The 27,398-nt window shown below is 44.4% G+C and overlaps 1 protein-coding gene and 1 long non-coding RNA gene across 11 annotated transcripts in view; one reads left to right on the top strand and one right to left on the bottom strand.

Annotated features, from left to right (window-relative positions):
- Positions 1-20,047, bottom strand: part of LOC310847078 (serine/threonine-protein kinase PAK 6-like) — a 45,541-nt gene extending 25,494 nt beyond the window's left edge. Inside the window, exons 1-2 of one of the 6 annotated variants that reach the window (XM_083744541.1) lie at positions 19,712-20,047; positions 7,892-7,953 (exon numbers count right to left, since the gene is read on the bottom strand). Coding sequence is in view for 1 of the 6 variants with exons in the window: in XM_083744539.1 (XP_083600665.1) it covers positions 2,569-2,617 (49 nt within the window). In the remaining 5 variants the exon portion in view is untranslated. Of the gene's footprint in view, positions 1-2,423; positions 2,754-7,891; positions 7,954-8,840; positions 9,004-19,711 lie in introns of those variants that run through there. The other 5 variants (XM_083744546.1, XM_083744548.1, XM_083744547.1 and 2 more) reach the window with 5 other exon arrangements.
- LOC310847735 lies at positions 27-23,128 on the top strand. 5 transcript variants are annotated; one of them, XR_014565977.1, is made up of 4 exons: positions 27-849; positions 3,787-3,862; positions 14,471-14,617; positions 20,809-23,128. It is a non-coding gene; the product is annotated as an uncharacterized lncRNA (long non-coding RNA). The 5 variants fall into 5 exon arrangements; XR_014565978.1 differs by lacking the exon at positions 20,809-23,128 and having other exon boundaries at positions 27-107; positions 14,471-14,941; XR_014565979.1 differs by lacking the exon at positions 20,809-23,128 and having other exon boundaries at positions 14,471-14,941.
- Positions 23,129-27,398: the final 4,270 nt, after the last annotated feature.

The following is a 27,398-nucleotide window of genomic DNA, read 5'->3' as shown; positions in this document are numbered from 1 at the left end:
TCTCGAGAGATGGAGAGTATCTGTCACTCATTCTTCTGTTAACACTTCTCCTTTCAAATAACTGCCTGAATTTGGTGCTTCATGACAACAAACAGAGGACAATTTTGGTATAAATAGCAATATGCATTTTGGATATGCTCACTGCTTACTTATTACTCCCATCAGCAGGGGTGTCACTGTAGTTCCCTCAGATATACTCCCAGTTAGTGAGGCAACCCGTGAGGTAGAGATTGTTCCAAAAGAGTACCTTTGACTACTGTCAACAGCTTCTACTGGACTAAAGCTGGCAACTGGTTCATTGTGGGCAGGAAAGATTGAAGGCTAAGCTTATAGTGTCGACGCTTTAAACAAAAAAATGAGTGCCCACTCCTATGTCTAAGAATGATATATGCCTAGCAATGTTGCTGGTAGCAACAGAAAGATGCCAAGGCATCATGAAGCTTCCATCAATACAAATGAGCTACTAAATGAAAGTGAGTTAGCCAGGAGTCATAAGAAGAGTTCAGGAAGTTGTGCCCTTGATATTAAACAAGTGTCTCAGCTGTCAAGAGAGTATGAGTAATACCTATCATTATCTTGACAAATAGTCTGATGTAGGAAGTAATGTCATCTAAAACATTGTCATCAACACCATTGTCCCCAAAGTCCAGTCAGCTGTGGTCCCCCAAGCTATTTTCAATATAGCCATAATTGTAAAAAACAAAAACACACACACAAAACCACCACCTCCTATTACCTTGGGCATTGAAAGCAGAGTGGTAAGCCAACCAAATGTGCCCTTCAACATCCAACAGAAAGCCCCACCTCAGCACAAAAGAAGAACAACAAACAACATAATTAACAGACTCAGTAATTTTGTGATCTTGCTACTTTAAACTCTGCTCTTCCTTTTTCTCCTCACTGGTTTTTCCCTTGGAGCCACTCCCATACCAAGGGCCTGTGCGCAGAAGGTGAAATGAACCACACTAATGCCACCTTAGCGTGGGAAATTGTGTGACATGTAGTCAAGTCACAGTCAGCCTTTTTGCCACGTTATGATTTCCCAACAGCTTGCAAATGTCTTTTGCGTGACACATTCAAGGCAGCCCACAGACATGAGACTAACAGCACTACCCCATGCATATTTACTCAGAAGTCCAATGAGTCGAAAGAGCCTTACTCCCTGGTAAGTGGGTATAACATTGCAATCTCAATGGCTCTGGATTCCAGCAATAGTGACCATTGCTAGAATCTAATGGTCACTATGGCCAGAACACAGGAAGTTGCCTTATACTGAGCCTAGACCATTGACCCATTTAGCTTAGTATTTTCAACACGGGTTGGCAGCAGCTCTCCATAGGCATCTGCTTGGCCACTGTGAGAGCAGAATGCTGGCCCAGATGGGCCACTGGTCTGATCCAGCAAGGCTCTTCTGATGTTCTTATCTTACATTTGGCTCATCCATCTGCAGCAGCCTAGTGAATTTCAATAACTTTTCCTCCAACTTGCTGCCATGCTTCATTCAAAATATGCATTTGAAACTTCCTTCATTCTCAAGACAAAAGATCAACCAGTGACCAACATGCTAATATCCCTCCAGGTTTCCTTCAGCTAATTTTAAGGTTCTTTGGATCCTGGACCATTTCTTTCTTCCTTCCACCCCCCACCCCCCCCCCCAAAAAAACATGCTTGAGTAATTTTGGATGCTTTGAAAGGAAAAGAACGAAGGAACCATGGCTGTGGTGAGCAGCTATTAGCAACTGTGTTCTTCTATGACTCAAAGTCTTCTTGAGTTATGGACTAAACACTTTTACACTGCAGTTGTGGTCTGGAACTCTTGGCCAGCTCTCAAGCCCACACCCACAAAGACTGCCAGAATCCAACCACAATTACACCCAAAAAAACACCCAAGGAAGGCAGTTACACCTGGCTCAGAGAGACACATGGGCATCTTCAATAGCAGACACATATTTGCTCACAAGTAGTGAGGATGATGAAAACTGCATCCAATTTTGCATTCATAACACCTCGGGTTTCCTAGCAGCATTTGTGTTTTATTTCCACCAGCTATCTTAGACCACACCCTCATACCAGACAGGTGGACATGGTTTAAAAGGTCAGACTAGCAAGATTGCTGGGAGGGGGAGAGACCCACCATGCACAAAAACTGATTTTAAAGAGAGAGAGAGAAATCCTCCTGTTTCAGTTTTAATAACCTGCTCACATTTTGCATTTTGCTGAAGCCACACTGTTCTCGTGCATTACAGTTCTGCTTCCAGCAATCCTGGAGCATATTTGCATTTCTCCACCCCCTTTTAATATAAAAAAAAATTATACAAAAAGCCTAAATCAAACACTTTTTGAGCTGGTAGAGAAAGAACCCACAAGAGCAATTTTAATTCACAACTGGATTTGGACCTGGTAAGTAAATGTAAAATGCATACCTGAGGCTTAAGCAATTAGAGAAGGTCCCTTTTTGACATACAGCCTGTACTTCCAAGACACTGACATTTCAGTAACATGCTAGTCTTTAGTCTCTGCTGCCCCCCCCCCGACCTATCTCCCCCCCCCCCCCTGTTTAGTGCTCACATCTGTACTGAGAGAACAGCCACCAGCGGAAATAATCAGTCCCTGCCATAAAGGAAAAGGCGCTCGAGACTGAGATTCTCTCCACGATCCATCCCTGCTGCCCGGGAGCCACGTCAAGATTTTTTCAACTCCGGATATAGCTTTTTCATAGATAATACAATCCCAAAGGCTGTCACATCTCCCAGTGACTGCGAGGAAAAGCACAGCCGGCAGATTCGGAGCAAGAGGGAGGAGGGACCAGCTGGGAAGGAGGGGCGAGGCAAGAGGGGAGGAAAAAAAGGGGGTCAGGAACCGTCAGGGAGAGAGGAGTGGGGAGTGGGGAGAGGGAGAAGGAAAGGGTCGGGGGCTGGGAGTATGTGGTCCGGGAAATGGCCAGCCTGCCAGAAAAGATGCCCAACTATTCGCTCTTGGCAAGGGCTCGCTGTGCATGTTAATAGCGGGGATCCAGCGTCACGTTTGCGATAGCCTCCTGGCCGCACGGTGCATTCGTGAGCTGTGTGAGAGCAGACCCGTGGAAAAGAATGGGCGTGACTAACAGCTTCGTTCATTTCAATGGGTCTACTCTGAGCAGGGCGATCATCAGATAACGCCCCTGAGTGGGGTTCACCTAATGGAGCCCATCAGCTTCATTAGGGATTCTGCTTGCGTAAGGGGTCTTTCTCTGCCTCCCCCGCCGCCGCACCCCCCAAAAAATTTGGCTGGGGGGGGGGGGCGGGGTGTCAGGAAAACCCCAGAGCTGGATGCCAGAAGAGAGGGGCGGATTGTTCCATCTGGCAAACTGAAATGCTTGCACAGACTGAACGTGCATCAGAGTCCTAGTTTCTCCCCTCCCCAGGCTTATTAACTTTTCCTCTCTCTTTTTTTCTCCTTCCCCTCCTTCTGCTGTCTTTCCTGCTACTGAAATTTTGTTTGTAAGTTCTATGGGGCAGGGATCTCCCCCTTTCTTTGCCTATGTTGATCTCTAAAGCCATAGGTGCAGTAACCAGTGGCTTTTTTGTGACCTCTCTGCTTTCACCTCCTGCCCTACAACTGCCCATGGCAGCCATTTTGTGCTGGCACCCACAGATTTTTTGACCCAGATATGAGTACTGGCATTCCTTCCTTTTGTTTTACTACTATAACAAAAAGGAACTGGAGGTAATTGTTGTTGTTGTTGTTGTTTATCATTTCTTCTTTTGACAATACTTTTAATTCTTTGTTCTAATTTCTTTGTTATAGGCCGAAGAACAAGCATAGTAATATCACCAATCTGAAGGCAGCAGGTGTGAAGAATTAGGAACAAGCTAGATATGAGGTGAGGTTAAATGCATCTCCCACCCCGCAAGTGTGGGGTGGGGCATCAGCTGAGAGAGGGGAGCTGATAACTAATTAGATCCCAGCAGCTGTGGAGAGGGAATTTAACCCTTCTTCCCCTTTTGTGTTCCTGGAGGATGAACTATCCTCTCAAACTAGTATTTGTGTTGGGAGGAAATCCCACGCTGCCACCAATGCAGTGTTTGCCCTCAAAGCAAATACAAGCATCATACGTGGGATTTTCCTCGACTGCTGCAGAGGAAGAAAGGGTTACATTTCCTCTCTGTGCCAGCCTTGCTCTCATTAATTTCCAGCTCTCCCCAATGAATACAGTTTGCTTTTTTAAAAAACAACAACAGAACCTCACATGTTAGATGCAAAGTCAAATTTAAGTCATGTGCACTTTTGTTCCTTAGTGGGGTATATATTGAGGGGGAACAGAAGAAAACTTAAGACTTGTGCCAAATGAAAAAAGGACCCTTCTACTCATTACTGGAGAGATTACTTTCCTCTGGTTGCTAATTATTCAGCAGAAATGATTTCAGATATTTCCCTTGATCCTCATAGCTATAGAGATGCTCCAGATTTCCAGCTATTAAGACCAACATCTCATTAGAAGGCTGATGAATGTTATTGTATTACTATGCAGGCCAGAGCTGCTAAACAGAAATTCTCCTGTACACCTGTATTTGTACACCCAATACATTGGTACCTCGGGTTACAGATGCTTCAGGTTACAGACTCCGCTAACCCAGAAAAGAACTTTGCTTCAGGATGAGAACAAAAATCGTGCGGTGGCAGCAACAGGAGGTGTCATTAGCTAAAGTGGTACCTCAGGTTAAGAACAGTTTCACGTTAAGAACGGACCTCCAGAACGAATTAAGTTCTTAACCCGAGGTACCACTGTATATTACACTATACCCAGCCTTGCAGACTCACAGAAACCATTTGGTATTATCATTATTTATACCTAAACACAGATATTTGTAGCACCTGGCAGACAAGCAAAAATGATGGGCCCTTTCCCAAAGGGGTGTAATAATGTAAATCAGATTTTACCTTGCAATCTAAGATTGGGAGGTGGGGAGGCAGGGAAGATGGAAGCCATGGTTTGGCATTCGAAGGGAGGTTCCAAAGTACATGTGGAGGCAGCTGGGATAACTGAATTCCTTAGTCCAGAGCTGGGGGACCTTGTAGCCCTCCAGAGATGTTCCTGAACTACAGTTCCTATCGCCCCAACCAATGGCTGGATATTATGATCCGCAGGACTGCAGGTACCCCATCTCTGCCTTACTCCATTGAAGAGCCAGAATGTTGTACATTTCTTTTGCCTCCTTACTGGGGGAAAAATTCTTTCAGCCACCTCCGTCACAATGTACAGTCACTTTTTGTTCGTATGTTGCATTTTATGGCTTTCTCCCCAATAACGACGCTCTGCTCCTGGCATTTTAAAGATGCCAATGGCACTGCAAACTGATGATGGAATGCTCTAAATCCTTTTGTGGACACAGATTACCATTCCATTAGAAACAAGCTTAAGAGGGAGACAGAGAGTGAGTGAGAAAGAAAAACTATTTGCTATATTGCTGGGTGTATTTGGGGACAGATGAGAAAGAAACTGCAAGAGTGCAGTGTCTTGTGAAAAATTATACCAAGAGGGCTAAAAGGGTAAAAAAATAAAATATAAATGAAAGCCTAAACTGCATTGTTGTTGTTTTGTTCTTTTCTCATTTTTAAATGAATGGCATCTGATGGCTAGGGGGTATGTTGGCTCTTAATAATATGAATGGCAAATTCCATTTAGTGAGCCTGTGTGTTTCTGTAGATAAAATCTTAGGGTGTGGACAAATGAAATGATTGGAATATTCTGAAAGTGACCTCTCTGAATGTGGCCTTGCTGTGATCTAGGGATGGGCAACCTCTCCCAAGCTCACCTCAGTTTGCCTTGGAATAGAGCCAAGTTGGAACTTTAAGGAATAACTGTTTGCTTTGGAAAGAATTGCAGAGTTGGAATGGAACCCATGGTTCATCCAGTTCTGCTCCTTGAAATGCAGAAATCACTGCTAAATCTTCCAGTGAAGGAGTCTAGCTGTCCAGCAGCTTTTACCATCAGAAAGTTCTTGCTAAAGTTTAGTCAGAATCTGCTTTCGTTGAATCCATTGGTTCAGGTCCTACCCTCTAGAACAGTAGAAAGCAAGCTTGCTCCATCTTCCATGTGACAGCCCTTCAGATTTTGAAGATGGCTATCATATCACCTCTCAGTCTCCTGTTCTCCAGGCTAGACATCCCTAATTCCCTCTTCTAACATCCTTCTTAAATTGTGATGCCCAGAACTGGACTCGGTACTCCAGGTGTGACCAAGGCAGAATAGAGTGGTACTACTACTTCCATTGATCTGGACACAACACTTATGTTTACGCAGCCTAAAATAGCATTAGCTTTCTTTCTGCTGCATCACACTGTTAATCATGCTAAGCCTATGGTCAACTAAGACCTCTAGGCAGGGGACGTTCCTGGGTTTGAACCTGTGACTTTTTGCATACAACACCATGTGCTGTACCCCTGAGCCATGGCTCTTTCCCCCAAAGCTTTAGCCCCACAGTTTCCCTCAGTTCCACAGGACTGATGGCAAGTATAACTGCTCCTATCAGTTTTGGAGAGGCCCATGGCTGCTCTTAAATATTGGCAGAACAAATTACAGATCTCACATGTTGCGTGTAGTTAGAATGGGCAACACACAGAAGCAGAATGCAGAGAAGCCTTGAACTGGTACAGATGTTGTAATCCAGCAAACTGTTTGCCAATATGACTTACACTATATTTTACAACTAGCCATTGCTAATGATTGCCAATCTCCTACACATACAATGTACCAATTTAGCATTTGCACATAAAATTTCATCACTTAATGACTGCAAATGATAATTTCCATGGGTGAAACGGCTATCATCAATGAAACAGTACACACAGAGCGAGCTTTCATGTCATCGCAAATCACCTGAAACACAATATCTTTTAACGGAGGCCATTATGTACATGCCTCTCACTAAATGCTTAGGGCGGGGTTACCCCTGGGTCCAACATTGTCACAGGAGACTCTGGTGGGCTTGGAGTGCCTATCTCCAGCTATACCTGGTTTGCCAACTATGGCCTTCTTTTGAATAGAGATGACTTGGCCACTGTACTCCATGCTTGGATAGCTTCCAGACTAGATTATTGCAATGTGCTATACATGGGGCTGCCCTGGAAGACAGCTCAGAAACTTCAGCTGGTCCAAAATGCAGCAGCCAGATTACTGGTTGGGGGTTCCATTTTGAATGTGTATAACCCCTGTGTTAACACACCTGCGCTGGTCAGCACTTCATTTCCAGGCCCAATTCAAAGTGTTCACATAGATTTATGAAGCCCTAAATGACCTAGGCCCCAAATATCTGAAAGACCGCTTCCTTCCCAACAGACCCTCTTAGGTGTTAAGATCAGCCCTCTTGGTAGTTCAACTGCCCTCCGAGGTCCATTGACGTGTTTGCAGAACAGTGGAGCTTTTGTTTCGCCAGCTTTACACAGTGCTGGCCTTTCCATTAGGAGGTGGAGAGTGGCAGCAAGGTGCTGAAGGAAAGATCTCACCACTCATGCTAGCCTGCAATGTACAGTGGAGGATGCTATCATAAGAACATAAGCAGAAGCTGCTGGATCAGGCCAATGGCCCATCTAGGCCAGCATCCTGTTCTCACAGTGGCCAACCAGATGCCTGTGTGAGACCTGCAAACCGGGCATGAACATAACAGTGCTCTGCCTACATGCGATTTCCAGCAATTGGTATTCAGCAAAATGTCTTGGGCCAACTCCTATGGACAACCTTTCCCCCCAAAACACACACACACCTCTCTGATCCTTTGCATCAGACTTTATCTTATGTGTATGGCAGCGAGAGGTACACAGCACACACAAAATAGGTCCTACGTTTTAAACGCCTGTCTCCTTATCCTGCTCAACTTTCCCAGCTCCATGACATTTAGATGTTTTCACTCACCAGGTGAACAGTCCGCTGTCTCTTCTCTGTTCGGCCTCAAATCAGGCTAAATCCTTAATACCCTGGCAAAGAAGAATACACAGCAGTCAGCAAATGTTACCAAACAATTCTCATGTGGGACAAGTAATTATATACACACAGACACCACAACATGTGGCAATTACCTTTGGATCACGGGAGATGTGGGTTGCCATCTCCTCTAAAATCATACAAAAGAGTTTCAACCACGTTTTGTCAATTTTCCTTGATAGTTTAAAATTAAATCTGGATTGTGCACGATTCCAGGAGATACGGCAAGTGTATGCCAGGCATATAGGCAGGGGCTTTCTTAGTAAATTTGAAATAGGTGGGTGTTGGGTGTCCCCCCCCCCCCCCAGGCAGAAGGTCCTGGGAAGACAGATGATTATGTCTTGCATACATAGAGGCAGCAGGCAGACACGTTTCTTGCATGCTGACTGATTTCAGAAGCATCAGTTGGGGCATCTTTTAACCCCTTCCCCTCTCCTTGTCCGTTTCATCCATGCAATTTTCCTTCCACGTATTCTGACAGTTTACAGAGTCGGCCCCCACCCCCAATCCTACCCCACCCACCAGACGGACACCACATCCCCACCCCACCCCCGTAAACGGCGTTAACAGATATACTTGCAGGTCACCTCCCACAGGTCCTGGAAATGACAGGGTGCGAAAGGAGATCAGGGTGCATCAGGAATGATGCTGGTGAGGACTGTTCCAAGGGAGAAGGAATAAAAGACTGCTAGCAAACTCTACTTCTGCCATTGAGCAAAGCTGATTGGTGGATGGTTGTTGCCGGGTTACAGGAGTGAAGATGGAGTAAAGGCCTTCCCAAAGGAGTTCAGCTTTCAGTTTTCTTCCCCCCACCCACCCAAGAATAATCCCTGAAGGGGGAGAAGCTGCAGAAGCCGTGCACACTGCTCCCCGCCCTCACCGTACAAGCACATCAATGCTCAGCATATTCCTCCTTGGCACTCTGTTGTTTTTTCTTTTATCTCTTTTTTTTGAATGCAGCTCTGCGTACGAAGAGTTAATCCTCAGCAGCAAAGCAACTGGAAAGCGAAGATGTTAGTTGAAACTGACAAATCCAGTCCTCCGTAAGCAGCCAGCAAATAGGATGTGAGAGCAGCAATCAGAAGTCAGTCTCATAAATAAGCAAACCTGGTCGTGCTGTTCCCCAGCAGGAGGAAGGCTCCTTTACTCCAGGGCTGCCGCTGCCACCTGAGAGCAAAGTAGGAACTCAAGTTCACGCAGAGTTCCTTGCTGACGCTCCAAAAGAAAACTTAGGAGAGAATGACAGAAGGGGAGCAGAAGAGTGGAGGAGAAGGGGGCGGAGGCCTGCCTGGCGTGTTTGTGCATGGCTCCCGTTCACCTAGCGAGGAGTTTGACTTCGGGGCGTGGCCCTGCAGGCACATAGGAGCGCGTTGCAAAGGCACGGATTTGAATTTTAACGAACCGGATAATGCTGACATTGGGGTTTGCAGGGCCTGGGTTTTCCACTTGAGTGTCCACATCAGGATTTGCAGCCAAAGTGACAGGTTGAGAATCCCTGGCTAAGGTGCTGAGATTTCATACCCTCCCACATTACTCTGATGAAAATAGGGACAGCCTATTCAATAATAATAATAATAATAATAATAATAATAATAATAATAATACAGTGGTACCTCTGATTAAGAACTTAATTCGTTCTGGAGGTCTGTTCTTAACCTGAAACTGTTCTTAACCTGAGGTACCACTTTAGCTAATGGGGCTTCCTGCAGCCGCCGCGCGATTTCTGCTCTCATCCTGAAGCAAGGTTCTTAACCCGAGGTACTATTTCTGAGTTAGCGGAGTCTGTAACCTGGAGCGTCTGTAACCTGAGTTACCACTGTAATAATAATTACTATTTATACCCTGGCCATCTGACTAGGTTGCCCCATCCACCCTGGGCGGCTTCCAACACATATAAAAACATAATAAAACATTAAGCATTTTATAATAAAAAAACCCACACCTTTCCTATACAGGACTGTCTTCAGATGGCTCGGGGGTTGGATAACGCCTCCAACATTTCTCCGATGAAAATAGGGATGTCCTAAAGAAAAGCAGGGCATTCCGGGCTCAAATCAGAAACCAGGAAGGTTTCTGTAAATCCAGGACTGTCCCTGGAAAAAAAGGGAGACTTGGAGTGTCTGAGATTTGTGAGTGGGTACTCTGATGTGGTTGCACACCCGGTGGTGCCATTGGGGAGAGCTGGGGGGCAGATTTCTGGGAGCCCGCTACACAGCAGAATAAGCAGGAGGGCTCCCTAGGGCAACAGGGCTGGCTTATTGTACTTTGAAGCCATTCACATTGCCGTCTAAAGAGACTCTTTCCCCACCCATCACCTGCTGCATGGCAGGTAAGTTCAGGATCCAAAATCCCTGCACTGCTGTGCACAGACCTTCTTAGCTGACTGACCTACTAAAACTTTGCTGAGATCATTAGCTCTTCTCTCTCCCAATCCCCAGAGCCTCAGGGCCTTCGAGCCTTCGCTATCCCTAATGAATCTTGACATTTCTTCACCATGTCACCCGGCTTGCAAATTTCAAGACCAGCCCTGAATTTCCTAGCTATTGCCAAGCAGAAGCAGTCTTGCTTGCTGATATAAATATATATTAGGAGGAGGAATAATAATTAATGCCTTGCAAATCCACACAACACACGATCTGGTTTAAATGCTCTGAGAGTCTCTTGAGAGTCTGTATAGGCTCCTAGAAATGTACCCAGCCCCCCAGCCCCAGCAAACCAAGTACACGGAAGATACTGGAAATGTGCCTGAAGTAGATAAAAGTTCAGAGTTCACGTCATCCAAAGCCATCGGCAAATAAGAGGGGCTTGGTTTATTTGCAAGGATCTAATGCAAACAATGGACACTGCACACAAAAGCACTTAGGTCCAAAGACCTCAGATAGAACGCCTCAAGGTACACATAGTATCTTGTCTATTGATCTAAGGTCTCACAAGAACAGCACATTCACTCTGCTCAGTTAACTCCATCCAGCTTTTTAAGAAAACAGAGAGTCATGCTTTTCGGCCTTGTTTTTAGGAAAGTACAGGGCTTGGCTTCTTTCCAGACACTGCTCTTTACCAAGTGTCCTTGGGAAAGTCACTTGAGCCCATCTGCCTCTGTACAAACTATTCAGGGCACAAATATTCAGGCTCTTAGTACACTAACATGAAGCATGAGCCATATGGAGCTGGGAAGATGCTGATGATACTGGTGATATTGACGCTTTAAAAAGACCAGTGTTAATCTAACCTCCATGTAAGCTTTCTGCAAGCCAATCAGGATGAATGCTTAAATAAACAGGTTATCTAGAGGCACCCAGGCATGAGGCTCAAGTTGCACTGCATTTTATTTATGCATTTATTAAAAATACAGATTTCCAATACTAATTCAGTTCTGCAAGTATAATTTTTAATTGGTGCTTTGTAGTAGTTATGCACATAAAACTGGGCCACGGAAAGGACTCAACAAGCTGGCCTGGATTTGTTAGGCCACTGTAAGTTAAAGTAACCCTCAAAAATTAGGCTTCCAGGAGCACACGTAAGCACAAAATTGCTGCAAGAAGTCAATTTACAGTAGAGAGAATGGCTGTGCCATCTTTGGTATTATTGTCTTTACAGAGCAGCCTTCCATATTATTATCTATTGTCTGGACTGCAATAGTCATAGAGATCACTATCAAAATAATGGCTACATGTTCTGTCATCACTCTAAATGCTTGACTGTGGGGGTTGGGGTTGGGGGGGTAACAAAAGGCATCCTCATTCCACATCTTTGACATGGGGAAACCTGACTTTCATTTACGTGGGTGCCAGTGAGAGATCTTAGCGTTCAGGATTGTCACTGAAGGAATGTGACAATATACAGAAGAGCAAAATACTTAAGACAAAATTGCTTAAGGACCCAACCACACTAGAAAACCTTGCAAGAAAATGACTGCACATAAAGCATTTAGTGTCCTGTTTTTGGCAAGGCGTTGAGACAGAAGCTATTACAGTAGTAACTATCCAAACATTTGAGCAATGTTTTCTGTAGATAATATTGTCCAAGTTTGGTCAAAGGCCAATTCTATACTCTCTTTCAACATGTTGCTAAAATAAATAAGCCATGCAGGTTGTTGAATAAGCAGAGAACAACTCCCATCACAGAAGCATTCCAATTTGTGTAATCCCATTTCCCACTGAATCCAGTATCAACAATTTTCTTCCAGTTATTATTGGCTTGAGATTTCACTTTGAAAGTCAACAATGTCAGAAGTGCCTGAAGAACATATCTGGGTGCAGGAGTGCCAGCTTGGCCCCGCTACTGCGGGTGCTCGGTACCGTGGGTGCCATGCAGCGTGCATTGCCCTGGCCCCTTCATGGGGAGTTTTGTGGGTGCTTGGGCACCAAGGGCCCCAGGGAGTTGGTACCTATGTCCGGGTGGCTCATATACCCAAGTCCATATTGGTACCCTAAGTTGCCAGTCAAGCTGACCATTAGACAATCATAGCATTGAGATGTTCACTGAGCCCCCCAAGAAGCCATGATGACGTGGGGCTCTGTGGTGTCCCAAAAGGAGAAAAATTAAAAAAATAAAGGAAGTGTTTCCAGAAGCCAGTAGTTGCCAACTTAGCATAGCAGATCATTTTTGGATGACACGTTAGTTGTCAGGAATGAGTTATCTTTATTACCATTGCATTTTAGACTACCCTAATCTTCACAACACACGATGTGGAAGCAAGTCCTATTGATCTCAGTGCTCTAAATTTCCGAGCAACATGTTTAGGAGTGGGTTTCAGCAGGTTTCAGCGGGCCACCAGGGAATCAGCTGAAAGGCCATCAACATGGAATAAAACGTTCCCTACCACTCTCTGGGAATAAAAACTTAGAATGTGTTCGCATCATGGGTGAAGAACTTACTTCGTTTTGCCTTAGAATATTACATCTGCTACAAAGGGGCCTATTTCCCCATTTGAGCTTTCCCCCCTGTGTATCTAGAATTGTTAAGGAAGCCTGTGAATAGAGATTGTAGTAATATTGAATCTGTTAATGTACTATGTACCTAAGCCATATTTAGAGTAGACCTACTGAAATCAATGCACTTAAGCCTGCCCTAAGTATGACTATCACTGAATAGCAACCTTAATTCATAACACTATATGCTGTAATTTAGTGTGGGGCACAGATTAAATTACATGGAATTTGTACTTTCTGAATTGAAAAGAGAGCAATCAAGGCAAGAACCTGTCTCTTTTAAAGCATTCACGGGACATAATGAATACTAGAAGACTGTCAATAAGACAACACAGATGCTACTTAATGAGGCAGAATCTCTGGGGGAATCTTACTGAGCCTACAGTAATCAAGCTGCCATTATTAACTTATAAAAACACAGAGGCCTCTGTCTCTAATTCAACCTTAATAAAATCACCATAGCAGCCTCGAGGAATAAAATTGCTCAAAATATTTAGTTGATAATATAGATCACTAATTCCCAAAGGCTCGGGGTGAGTAAAAATAAAATGAAATTAAAAAACAAACATAAAACTATCCCATTAAAATTGCAATTAAGCCGCAAATTTAAAATCTCAGAAAATGTGAGCTCTTCTCTCCCCAGCATGTTGGTTCAGACTCTCTGGCTTCAAAAGCCAGTCTTAATGAACAGAGTCTCCTAGGGTTCCGAACAAACCTTAAGACTTGGGACATGCATTTCCAACACTGGTTGACATCTGGAAGAACAATTCACTACGGACAATTTTATCATCCCTTCATGTCAATTCAAAAACTGATACTTAAATGGAGATAAAAAAGTAAAGGTGAAGGGACCCCTGACCATTAGGTCCAGTCGTGACTGACTGGGGTTGCGGCGCTCATCAAATGTTGATCAAGGTGGCTGGGGCAAACTAGTTAGATGGGCAGGGTATAAATAGTAAAAATATTATTATTATTAATGTCCCTATTTTCATCAGAGAAATGTTGGAGGGTATGTAAATGTGAGATGTGCAGGGCGTGGGCAGGTGGTACAACTACTAGCTTCTAGCAGATATAAGAAGTGGAACTGGGAATCTGCAAGTAATCTTCGAAACTATGCTAAAGGGACAGTTTCAAGCTCTGTACCTTCTTAGTCCCATGAAATCAATGGAATCCTCTGGTTGTTGGCTGCCTCTTAGCAAACGCCATCAAGTTTAGCAACAGTCGGTGGGCACTTGGGTGGCACAAGGAAGGAAGCAGGCAGCTAAACCAAGCCTGCTGCCATCAGTTGTGCCATGCTATTGGCATTCTGTGCTGAAAAACAACCACTTTCTTAATGGCCAGTTTAGATATAAGAAAAGCAACAAAGCAGAGCTCCAGAGCTCACAGATCTCACCAAGGGAGAGATCCTGATCTCTCCACAAATTGCCGCAGAACTACAAGACACCCACTTTACCTAATTTACCTAATGTCTGAACTGGTTCTCAGCAAAATAAGACTTTCTTTTAGGATGCTTTGTTCTAGATCTACATCCTTAGAAGATGCCTGCTTTGATTTAAGGTTGCCAAATCTTCATCCACAGAGTTTATCCCTGGCATTTTAAACCAGGGGTGGCGGACCTGTGAACCTCTAAATACTCTGGACTCCAGTGCCCATCAGCTCCAGCCAACATAGCCAGTAGTGAGGAATGATGGAAGTTAAGAGTCCAACGACATCTGGAAGGCTACAGGTGAGACATCCCAGAGCATGTCCTCCAGATAGACTACGGAGATTATTCTGCCCCACCTACTTTCCTCTCACATCTGCCATGTGTAAACAACAACAGCAACCTAGAATCCTGCTCGTTACTACAAGGGGAATGTAAGCAAAGAGGCTGGCAGAGGAACAGGGGAGGGAGTACAGTATTAACATCCTCTCTTGGTGCTTTTGATTTTACTGAAATAGACCAAGGGATAAAAAGCTATAAAATGAACCAAACATATAATAGTGGGGTTTTATTGGTGGTTTTTAAAATTATGTTATGTATTTTGTGTTTTCATTTTGTATTTTTATGTTGTAAACTGCCCTGTGGTCTTCAGATGAAGGGCAGTATATTGATGATGAGGATGAAAATAAATAATAATAATAATAATAATAATAATAATAATAATAATAATAATTTCAAAATCAACATTTAAATGATAGTGGCAGAGGGAGGAGATTGGCACTATTCTCAGGGAGCAACTTCAACAGGAAATCCTACTTGGTCTTACTGCATGACTGAATATTGTTTAAAATAGAGACAGGGAACCATCCAAATGTTGTTGGACCTCTCCAATTCACATCAGCCCCAGCCAGCACAGCCAAGAGCCAGGAGGAATGTTGCAGGATGTAGCTCAGCAACATCAGAAGGACCACCATTTCTTTGTTGCTGCATTAAAATTAGTTCTATCCTAGCAAGAGAGTCAGACGTGGGTGGCGCTGTGGGTTAAACCACAGAGCCTAGGACTTGCCAATCAGAAGCTCGGTGGTTCGAATCCCCGCGATGGGGTGAGCTCCCGTTGCTCAGTCCCTGCTCCTGTCAACCTAGCAGTTCGAAAGCAGGTCAAAGTACAAGTAGATAAATAGGTACTGCTCCGGCGGGAAGATAAACAGCGTTTCCATGCGCTGCTCTGGTTTGCCAGAAGCGGCTTAGTCATGCTGGCCACATGACCCAGAAGCTGTACGCCGGCTCCCTCTGCCAATAAAGCGAGATGAGTGCCGCAACCCCAGAGTCGGTCATGACTGGACCTAATGGTCAGGGGTCCCTTTACCTTAGCAAGAGAGTCAGAGTTAGGGAGCACGCCATAAACCCATCTCCATTCTCAGACTTTCCAATCTAACCGAGATAGAACACAACACTGGGAATCAGCAGATTGTCCTAGAAAGACCTTTGGAATTACTTTAATATCTACCTGGACACCTGGTTATTATCCTGATTCTTCAGTTTGATAATGACAGCACTGCAGCATCAGTGACAGCCCTGCCTGCAAACTGAATGGTTCAGTAGGAAATGAAAGGAGATCAGCAGAGACCAGCTGAAATGTCTTCGCAAAATTCAGCCACTTCCACTTTGAACTGTATTTGAACTTTGTGCCATGAGAGTTCACTCTCTGATTTTTCCACCAAGTAATCCACACACACACCCTATCTACCTCTCACGCTGTTTGTGACATCTATGCAACCGTCTCTCACACATCCCCTTGAGAGGTCTTATTTGTGGCTGGTTCAAGAGGTGTTACTAACAATTACTCACAGATACAAATGGCCTTTAATAACCTGCACTCTAATTCCCTGGATTTCACCAGTATCTTTAGCAGAGAGCAGCAATCAATATTAATTAAGAGCATGTGGTCCTGGCCTGTCAAGCTGTTGCATCCCAAAGGAACATTAACACTGTTCCTCTTAATTATCCCGCTCTCCCTAGATAGCAAAAATCTAGGTCCACAAAGTGAACCAAAGGAGAAAGCATGGAAATGGCTGGAATAAAGAATTGTGACCTTTGTAGTGAGGCAGCCAAGTTGCAGAGAAGGACGCAGAGGGCTGCTCTACCTCAAATGTTTATAACCAAAATAGAAATTTCAACAGATGCTAATTTTTCTTCCATGCATGAAAAGCTCCAGCTTTCAACATCCCCTCTTCTACACAGCGCTGTTCACATTCCAGGTGTTACTGAGTCCAACAGCATCTGAAGGCCCAGAGGTGCTCCACATCTTCTTTCCCTTTCCCTTTCCCTTTCCCTTTCCCTTTCCCTTTCCCTTTCCCTTTCCCTTTCCCTTCCCCTTCCCCTTCCCCTTCCCCTTCCCCTTCCCCTTCCCCTTCCCCTTCCCCTTCCTAAATTTGGATACTGCCCTATACCCATAGATCACAGGGCAGTTCACAACATACAATCACAATACAAAATACATATGGATCAGGACCGCAACACCTCAAGGACCGCCTCTTTCCATATGAACCTACCCGGACCCTGAGATCATCTTCTGAAGCCCTCCTTTGTGTGCCCCCTCCTCAAGAGGTCTGGAGGGTGGAAACATGAGAACTGGCCTTCTCTGCAGTGGCTCCTCGTCTGTGGAATGCTCTCCTTTTTAACCAGGCCTTTGGTTGATCTGATTGACATCCTATGCCCTTTTAAAATGTGGCTTTTGAGGGAGGGGGTGTTATTGGGTTATTGTTCTTATTTTGATATTATATATTATGATCTTTTCTGTGAACTGCCCTGAGACCTGCAGGTACAGGGCGAATCAGGGGCAGATTTAGGTTTGATGAGGCCATAAGCTACTGAAGGTAATGGGGCCCTTTATATATTCAGCTGTCCTTTGTCAACAACAAATTGTCGCGGTTTTTTATGTTGAATATATGGTAATGTATGGACCTTATAGGTATCTAAAGCCATTTGCCACTGTTGCTGTATGTAGGTTTTATTTTATTTGGTTTTTTTATCTTATAGTTTTAAAATGTACATCCAGGGTTTTTTCTTCCTTTAAATTTTTTAGCTTATACATAAATCCAGCACTGAATTTATAAAATAAAATAAAAACAAAGACAACCCAATAATCTCCCCATTGTCTCCCAAGACAGAGGGATGTCAAAAGATGCTTCCGCAGTGGAGGACCCTGGGGTCTCAAATTTCAGTGGTGCCCTGTGCAATGCTGAAATTCAGTGGCCCCCTATCGCCTCTTGCCTTCCATTCCACATCATAGTTGTGGCGCCCCCTCCAGCACCCCTTAGGCTCTGCACCCAGTGCGCCCAAACTGGTCTCGTTCCCCTAAGTCGGTCTCTGCCAATGTGACTGCATTATTGCCATCTGAAGCAGCACTCTTGAGCTATAAAGCAAAACAGAAGAAACCTGGAACATTGCGATATAAAAAGTTACAGGCTTTCAGTGGGAAGGTTCAGTGGATTTGATATCCCGCTTTATCACTACCTGAAGGAGTCTCAAAGCAGCTTACATTCTCCTTTCCCTTCCTCCCCCACAACAAACACTCTGTGAGGTGAGTTGGGCTGAGAGACTTCAGAGAAGTGTGACTAGCCCAAGGTCGCCTAGCAGCTGCATGTGGAAGAATGGAGACGCGAACCCAGTTCCCCAGATTACAAGTCCACTGCTCTTAACCACTACACCACACAGTCCGTCCTGAAACCTTTGCAGGGAAAAAGGTGCATGACCTGACCCTAGATCATCATGAATGCACTATAAAAAGGCCCCAGGTTGAGGAAGGCTTCTCAGTACTAAAACTGTCAGACTTTTCAGATATTGCATATGAACCTACAAAGCAGGGCAATCCCAAAACAGAGAGGTAAGTATTGTGCCCACCAAGTACGTACTGTGGCCTGTCACCATAGCCAAAGATTCACAGAGAACAGAACCTAAATTGATGGGTGAAGGATCTCTCGCTGGCAGGATATGAATTATTCCAGACACTTCCACTGTGTGTCTCTGCACCTGCACTGAGCAGACCAGTTTCCCTACATCTAAGTAGATTTCACTTACGAGAGCACACACAGTTTGCAGACTAGTCAGAGAGAGAAATGGAAAACATTTCTAAGCACCAGCATCTCAAAAGTATGTGCAGGGATCAAGCAAATGAAAGTGAGGGAGGGAAACAGCATGGAACATATCTATAATCTGTTCTGCCCAGACCAGTGAGCATGTCTGTTCTAACAGCCAGTGAATATACTGTATTAGCAGAAACAGAAGTTTAATGGAAGAACAATACAGAAATAAGAATTAATCTGGAACTTATTCCCAGTTCTTAAAAAAAAATCAAGAGTCTTCTGGCATCTCAAAGATTAACAAATGTTATTACAGCAAAAGTGTTCATGGACTAGAGTTTGTCCACAAAAGCTTACACTATGATAACATTTGTTAGCCTTTAAGGTGCCACAGGGTTCGTTGTTATCTTCGCTGCAACAATCTACCATGGCTATTGCTCTGGGAACCATTCCCAGTATTTTACTCTTTTAAAAAATCATTTGAAGCTGTTTTGATTAATTTCTTTTTAGAAAGAAAAAACACCTCCCCTCCCCTCTGCTCAGACAAGTATATGCAGAGCATTCAAAAAATCCATTATTAAAAACCAAGATTGTTTATACCCCTTAAACTCAAAATAATGGCTGTCAGTAACCTTGAATAATCTAGAGAGAGCTGCTTGTTTAGGCTACTGGTTTGGCTCTGTTGGAGGTTCTTAATCTCTTGTTCCTATTATATGGGTTCAAACTGCAAAAGAACAGGAGCTATCCAGTTCTCAAGGACGACCATCTTAAGCCCACATCTTAAGTACATAAAAGGGACCCAATAGCAGCTTAAAATTATTAGCTTTTTAAAAAAAGAAATAAATAAAAGCAGAGCCCCGCTCCCTCCCCCAACACCCACAAACACTTCGATCTCCTATGGTGGTGTGTTCAGCTTACAGAATTTCAGGCTCAACCATTCTTATCTGCTTTTAGTATTCTTCAATAAAGTCCCCGACCCTTTGGATAAGGGATGTAAACCAACCAGATCCTGTCTGCTGTGGTTTGGCTATAGCTAAAGGCTGCCTTTCTAGGGTTAAAAGTCTTCCCTCCACTTGTTGGTGGTTTTAGGTTTGAAAAGATGGCTCCCATTGGCTGATTTAAATTGTTAAGTCTGAGAAGGGAGCGGCAGCTAATAGCGCAGACAGGTCTGGAACATGACAGGTTCCACTTTTCCCAGGCACACCCCACCACCACCAACCCCCCCACCACCACTTCTACATAAATACTCTTGTTACATGAAGGGGAAGTTCACCTGGACCCTGGTCCTTTACTAGAAGTGGAACCGGGGTCTTACCTTGAAGATCGGCTCCTGCCCTGTGTGCTTCTGCTCTTCAGAAGATTCAGCTTAGTCCCTGCCCATCTCTGACTGCAGGCTGCTGCTTGTCTCAGGAGGAGGGAGACATCCCTCGCTTCAGGCAAAAATTCCCCACAATTCCATCTCTTGAGCTTCAGAAAGATTCTGGTTCAGCATTACACATGCACAGAAATACATCCTCCTCGCAGCTGCTTCCTCACCGACACTCTCCTTGTGCCAGCTTGCCAGCTGCTGTGAAGGAGCAGATATGAAAATGCCAAACGCCCCCCTTTGCCCAGGCAGGTGTTGAAAAAGCGGGACTCACAAGGAAGCCTCTTCCTTATACGCTTTTGGAAAGAACCAGGCCAGAGTTTGCTGCGATGAGCGGCTCATACCCGACACACCTCACAAGCAATTTTTAAAAATCTTACTTAGGCATGATATTGTGGCAAATCAGAGAACTGAAGAGTTGGAAGGGACTCAAAGGGTCATCTAGTCCAAGTCTCCACTGTGCAGGATCACAAATGAAGAATCCCTGGCAGCTTGTTACCCAACCTCTGTTTAAAAACCTCCAATGAAGGCAAGTCCACGCCCCCAATTCCAGTTTTGAGCCAATCCTGTAATCTCAGCAGAGAGAAGATTGGATTAGATCCTGAAAGAGAACTTGTATTCCAGGTTAAGATTTTTATTAAAGCTTTTCTTGATACAATAAGATACAGTGGTACCTCTGGTTACGTACTTAATTCGTTCCGGAGGTCCGTTCTTAACCTGAAACTGTTCTTAACCTGAAGCACCACTTTAGCTAATGGGGCCTCCCACTGCCGTCGCGCCACCGCCACACGATTTCTGTTCTCATCCTGAAGCAAAATTCTTAACCCAAGGTATTATTTCTGGGTTAGCGGAGTCTGTAACCTGAAGCGTATGTAACCCGAGGTACCACTGTATATAAAACTGATGTAAATAAAAAAAATTTAAGCTTCAGAAAGTTCAACTAGAATACAGAGTCCTCTCTTAAAGGTAGTTCTTAGCCCTTACCACCCACAGAAGGTAGTAATCCCTCTCATTTCTCACCTGGGATCTTTGCTTTCTCCTCCCAGCCTCTCACCCTGAACAGGTATTCTGGAAGCAAGATGAAAGGGACAGTTCGCGTTGTGCACCCACTACTACTTTTACAACTGAATCTTGACAGGGCAAAGCTGGTGGTTTGCAGACCACCCTGAGTTGAAACAATAAGTACAATTCCTCCAGGTCTCCAAAACTGGAAACAAGAGGGTCATCTGCCAAACAAATTTCAAACGTCAACAACATTGCAAAGGGATTGCTGCCATGAGCAAACAACCCGTGTGTCTTGTGACCCAAGATAAGAGGAAGCCTTATCACCCCGAAATGCTCCTGTGCACTTTTCCATCTAGCAAGGGACAAAATCCTCCTGGGCAGGGACCCGTGTCACATCTGTATTGTCACTAAATAAATATGGTGATGATGATAGCAGTCAACTGTCACATAGCTCTTTCACACCAGTTCTCCTCAGCAAGGCTGTCTTCAGCATTTCCGTATCTGAAGGAAAGCGTCTGGTGGCAATCCTCCCCTGCTCCTTTGACTGGCATACGCAGATTTTGAGATTAGAGACAGGGGGGAAAAGTCACACCCCTCTTTGGAATCTCCTGCCTGAAGCAACTCCTTCAACGTGTTTCATGGCAAAGCCTGCCCTGCAATTTTTAGATTGGCAGATGACCTCGAGGAGGAGTCTGCACCTCTGAGGCTGCGTACCTTTAAGGTACATTTGAAGCACATTCTTTCCCTCAAGGAATTCTGGGCCCTGTACTTGACCCTCCACAGAGTTACAGTCCTCAGCAACTGTTAGCAAAATTGTTTTTTGGGGGATGTGCTTCAATTGTGCTTTAAATATATAGTGTTTACACAGCTAATTCAAATTCAGATAACAAATCTAAAGGAGAAAGAAGAGTTTCAAAACATAGCGCTTCTTATTTGGTGTCTGAGAAGCCAGCCACATATCACACAGTCACAGCTGATGCTGCGATACATTTCAATTAAGAATATTTCTGTCATGGTATTGCCTTCCGACAAGATCCAAGTTCTCAGCAAGGCCCCAGGTAAAACAGGAAACTAAAAAATAAAATAAAAGCCTTGCATCAGAATAATTTCCTCTCCCATTCAAGTTAAAACCAATAGAACTGCCAAAGAAGTATTTCCTCTTTTTCCGGCCTCCTCCCCAGGTATATTTACAACAAAGACAGTTGAGCAATCTGTCAGACACCTTGTACTTTTCTGGAAGAAATTCAGAAGGGAAAACTGGGTTTTCCATTTGATATCCTCACCTGTGTGCCCACAAGTACATATTCTCATGAGCAGTAAGAAAATATAAATAAGGCCCTATGCACATTGTACAGTGGTACCTTGGGTTACATGCACTTCAGGTTGCATACGCTTCAGGTTACAGACTCCGCTAACCCAGAAATAGTACCTCGGGTTAAGAACCTTGCTTCAGGATGAGAACAGAAATCGTGCTTCAGCGGCACGGCGGCAGCAGGAGGCCCCATTAGCTAAAGTGGTGCTTCAGGTTAAGAACAGTTTCAGGTAAAGAACGGACCTCCAGAATGAATTAAGTACATAACCAGAGGTACCACTGTAATGTCTGCTGCTAAGCATGCAGTTAGACAAAACTGAGATAACAATTCTGTAAACATCAGCACTTCATAATAAGTTCAAGTAATGAAGAACGAAGTGCAAATTCAAAGAGAAGGACACTGCCAGACATAAGCAACGTTGCTCGTGAAATACTTTTACCTGGGCTAGCAATCATGTGCTGCATTTCTATGAGTGGAACAGTACAGCACACTCATCTGGGTCTGAAGGGGGGATGAACGGCCGGTCCAAAACTTAAGAGATGAAGAAGTGCAGGAAGCGGAGCGAAAGAAATAACTCCTGGGTGACTCATGCTTGAGTCTTCTGCTTAGTCACCTGTACATCTTCTCTCCAGCTCACCAGAGTGAGCGCAGATGCCCTGCCAATGCCCACCCACTTCTTCATTTTGACAAGGTTAGTTATTAAAAAGAGAGGGGGGAGAAACGAAGTGGGTTTGAGAGATCGGGGAAAGATGAATTTTAAAAAGCTGCAATAATAGAAGCAACCTTTCCAGAGCTGACAGCAGCCCATTTTGCCAGGGCTCCTCCCACACCCCAAGCCCCCGCGGTTTTATTTCTCAATTAAATCATGAATCAACTCGTTCGCTTGAGAGCATTGCATTTCCTAAATGTTGCCTGGTAATTTTGACCTCGTAGGAAGTTGCCATGGGGAAGAGGATGATGTCATTCGCAGGAAAAGCACAGAATTTACACATACAACAGGAACAGAGCTATTTATAAAAGAGCCTGCTTCTCCATTCCCCCCCCCCTTCCCCACCCTGAATCCCTGCACCTCTTTCAGTGTGGGTGTCAGGGGGGAAACGGGCAGGCAGAGGTTCTTGACAGCCATGTCTCAGAAATGAACTTTGCTAACCTGTCAAGAAATGCTCCAAGTCCCTGAAATGCTGTCAGGTTTCAGGCATAATTCATTCCATACAACTGGCTTTTTAGCTCTTCTGCTCAGAGGTGATTTCCAGCGAATCCATAAATAGAGGTCAGGTGGTACTTGGCATACAGACACCAGCAGAGCATTCAGAATTACTTATTTATTTGCCACCAGTTAAATCTGTGCTCCTTGGGAGTGGTATTCTCAAGGTGAAGTCTAGAGACCTTGGGTGCTTCAAGACTGTTGCTGTTTTCAGGTGGGATTCAATCACATTTGGGCAAATTCATGTTGCCCAGTTAAAGCTGATTTGGAGGTCTTGTACAACCAAGGCATTGCCCTAAAACTTCAGGGGGTTTTGATAAGGAAAGGGATGGGCAATGGAACGTGTCAGACAATTCATGCCTGACTCTACAATTCAACTCCAAGTGAAGTGCCCAGGAAGAATTCTGACTGAGACAAACAAGAGTTTGTCCTAGTCGCTGATTACTGTTTACAATAAAGGGCTTCCTCTCATGGATAGATCACATAATGCATTTCCTGAACAACCTGAATGATATGTTGCCAGGAGTAGTAAAGCCAAACGATATTGTTTCTATAGAGTATTTACATTATGATGGTTACTCGGTACGAGCAATGATCACCTTTCAAGATCAAAATTTGGCCAAACTTATCCACAGATCAAAGGGACGTGGGTGGCACTGTGGGTTAAACCACAGAGCCTAGGACTTGCCGTTCAGAAGGTCGGTGGTTCGAATCCCCGCGACAGGGTGAGCTCCCATTGCTCGGTCCCTGCTCCTGCCAACCTAGCAGTTCAAAAGCATGTCAAAGTGCAAGTAGATAAATAGGTACCACTCTGGCGGGAAGGTAAAGGGCGTTTCCGTGCGCTGCTCTGGTTTGCCAGAAGCGGCTTAGTCATGCTGGCCACATGACCCGGAAGCTGTACGCCGGCTCCCTTGGCCAGTAAAGCAAGATAATCACCACAACCCCAGAGTAGGTCATGACTGGACCTAATGATCAGGGGTCCCTTTACCCTTTACCTTTTTATCCACAGATCAAGACATCTATTCTTGAAGGAAAGGATAGCAATATATAAGATTCTTTGAAAATAGAGTACCATTGCCCCCCCCTTTGATGCCAAGTGTGATAAGCCGATGGTAGAAGAGGACCAGGAAAAATCCAAAAAGGAGAACTGACCCCAAAAGGTCTGGTCTGATCATCATAAACAAGAGACCCCAAAATTTAAAAAAGGCTATATGAACTGTTGGCAGAACTCCCTATAAGCATCTTAAATCTTGATTTTCAACTCTCAAAGAAGGTGTACCTTCTATTGTCATGCCTCTTTAAAATCCACCACGCCAGTTATAGCCAGAGATATTAGCTGCAAGAACAGGAACAAATCACTCACTTTCATAATCTTCCTGGTTCAAGGTGTTTTGCTGACACTTGCTTTCAATGACTGAAAACATTGTTCAAACGTTATCGGCCTATTTCACAGGAAAATCCTCTGTAAATATATTAGAAACACGTTACGGCTTATTCCACAAGAGGTTCTTGAAAAATGGCTTGTGGCATTTTGCTGGGTGTCCAATGTTAATCTGTTTTAAGCTATCCTCATATAGCCTAGTCCTTGCTGTACCTTGCATTTATTTAGCAAATTTCATAACCTGGCCTTCAGTTCTTAAGAACTCCGGGGGGACTTAACAAGAAAACAAATGAAATCAAATACAAAAGCAGCAAATGCAATGTAATAATACTGAAACAGTGAAGTAACCAAATCACATTAAAAGCAAATTCCATAGGTTTGGACAAATGAAAAGGTCTTTGCCTGATGCCATAAAGACTTTTAAGACTTAGTGCTAGGAAACCTAACCTGGGGAGATAATTTAAGATGGGGTGGACATGTCCAAAAAGACTCTGTCCCTAGACACCATTCTCTCACCTCAACAGAGCCCCCTATCCTTGCAGGAAGATAGGTATGAACTTTCCTATAACCCACCTAGGTGCTAGGTCACTCATATGCTTGCAGTTTTAGTGCCACAGCACAACCACAGAAAAAGCCAAACTGATAATTTGCCCTGCACTCATAATGGAATGATAGCAAATAATACCAGATGTAGATAAATTAGTTCCCCAGTTCCCTTGCTAATTAACCATCTATATGCATGATTTCAATTTAACTTATTCAAAGTGTTAAGCACCCAGAAATATTATTCAGCCCCCAACTGCCCAAGCAGAGAAAGATGACTTCCTCTCTGACCTTCTGAATCTCACCTCAGTGACTCCACCTGCTACAGAACGGATCCTGTAGTTTATGAACCTGATTTATTGCTTCAGGTCCCGTCTCATAGCATTTACAAGCCTACAAAGAGAAAATCCACAGAGCCAGGAAAGTGACAGCACTGATGTACATACCTTAGGCATTCCGAGTATTTTCCTCACTTCTGATTTAACTCTTCCTGCTTCTGAGAGGCCCAAGGGTGACTCCAGTTTGTTTGTTTGTTTGTTTGTTTGTTTGTTTGTTTGTTTGTTTTGCATTTATATCCCACCTTTTTCTTGAAAGAGCTCAAGGTGGCGTAGGTGGTTCTCTCCCTCATTTAATCCCCACAACAACCCTGTGAGGTAGGCTAGGCAGCGAATGGCCCAAGGTCGCCCAGTGAGCTTCATGGCGGAGTGAGGATTTGAATCCTAGTCTTTGAGGTCCTGCAGTTTGAAAGCATGTCAAAATGCAAGTAGGTAAATAGGTACCGCTCTGGTGGGAAGTTAAACGGTGTTTCTGTGCACTGCTCTGGTTCGCCAGAAGTGGCTTAGTCATGCTGGCCACATGACCCGGAAGCTGTACGCCGGCTTCCTCGGCCAACAAAGCGAGATGAGCGCCACAACCCCAGAGTCGTCCATGACTGGACCTAACGTTCAGGGGTCCCTTTACATTTACCAACAATCTACTGCACCACAGAGACTCTCACTGGGTAATAAGGGAGAATCTTCCTGACAGCCCCAGATGCTCCCCAAGTGCTTGGGGAATTAATAAATGATTCACTTTAAGAAAGTTTTGGAAGCTGAACTGAAAGGTGAAATGAGAGCAGGGCCTTTGAAATGGCCTACTAACAGTCAGCACCTAGAGATCAGACTGAGGAGGTAGACCGGTCACCTCATTGAAACATGATGCCCACAAGGGTGAAATGCACAATATATATCTGGTTCAGTTACTCTATTTTTTTATAAGTTTGCATAAAGGTAAAGGTAAAGGGACCCCTGACCATTAGTGACAGACTCTGGGGTTGCGGTGCTCATCTCGCGTTATTGGCCGAGGGAGCCGGCATACAGCTTCTGGGTCATGTGGCCAGCATGACTAAACCGCTTCTGGCGAACCAGAGCAGTGCACGGAAACGCCGTTTACCTTCCCACCAGAGTGGTACCTATTTATCTACTTGTACTTGATGTGCTTTTGAACTGCTAGGTTGGCAGGAGCAGGGACCGAGCAATGGGAGCTCACCCCATCGCAGGGATTCGAACCGCCGACCTTCTGATCGGCAAGTCCTAGGCTCTGTGGTTTAATCCACAGCGCTACCCACATCCCATATATAAGTTTGCATAGGCACCTATAAATTAACACATCTCTTTTGTCCTTTGCAGGGATGTAATACACTTCCTCTTTTTTTCTTTTTTCTTTTTTCTTTTTTCTTTTTTTTTTTTTTTTTTGGTGATGCAGAAGTGGCCAACCTCCTCCAGTCCAATCCTGGCACAAGGCATTCAGCACTTGGCAAAGGATGCTCAAGGGCGAGAGAGAAGGCGGATAGGCAGGAGTCCTTCCACAGAACAGCATTTTCTAGCCACTGTTGTCAGTGCAGCCTGCTGCGAGACTGTGTTCTGTACCCTGCACTGTTCAACTCTCCCCAGTACTCACTGCCTAGGGCTAAATGATAGCCTAACTTTCAATAATGAACAACCTAGGTTAGGTAACTGGCTGAAAAAACAACAGCGCTGAACCTACTGGAAGCGTTAGTCCGTGCGGGCACCATTGGGGAATTTCCCCACCACGGCAGCATGCAGCACTGCACATCAAACATGAGAATTTCGCCAAAGGCTATTCTGGAATATTTATTATTAGGGAAATCAGATACAAGACTAGAGACAGATATAGAAATGTCAGGCTTTT

This window comes from Podarcis gaigeae, assembly GCF_964106915.1.
Source record: "Podarcis gaigeae genome assembly, chromosome: 1".
Classification (NCBI taxonomy): Eukaryota; Metazoa; Chordata; class Lepidosauria; order Squamata; family Lacertidae; genus Podarcis; species Podarcis gaigeae.
This window is presented reverse-complemented; position numbering and strand designations above follow the sequence as displayed.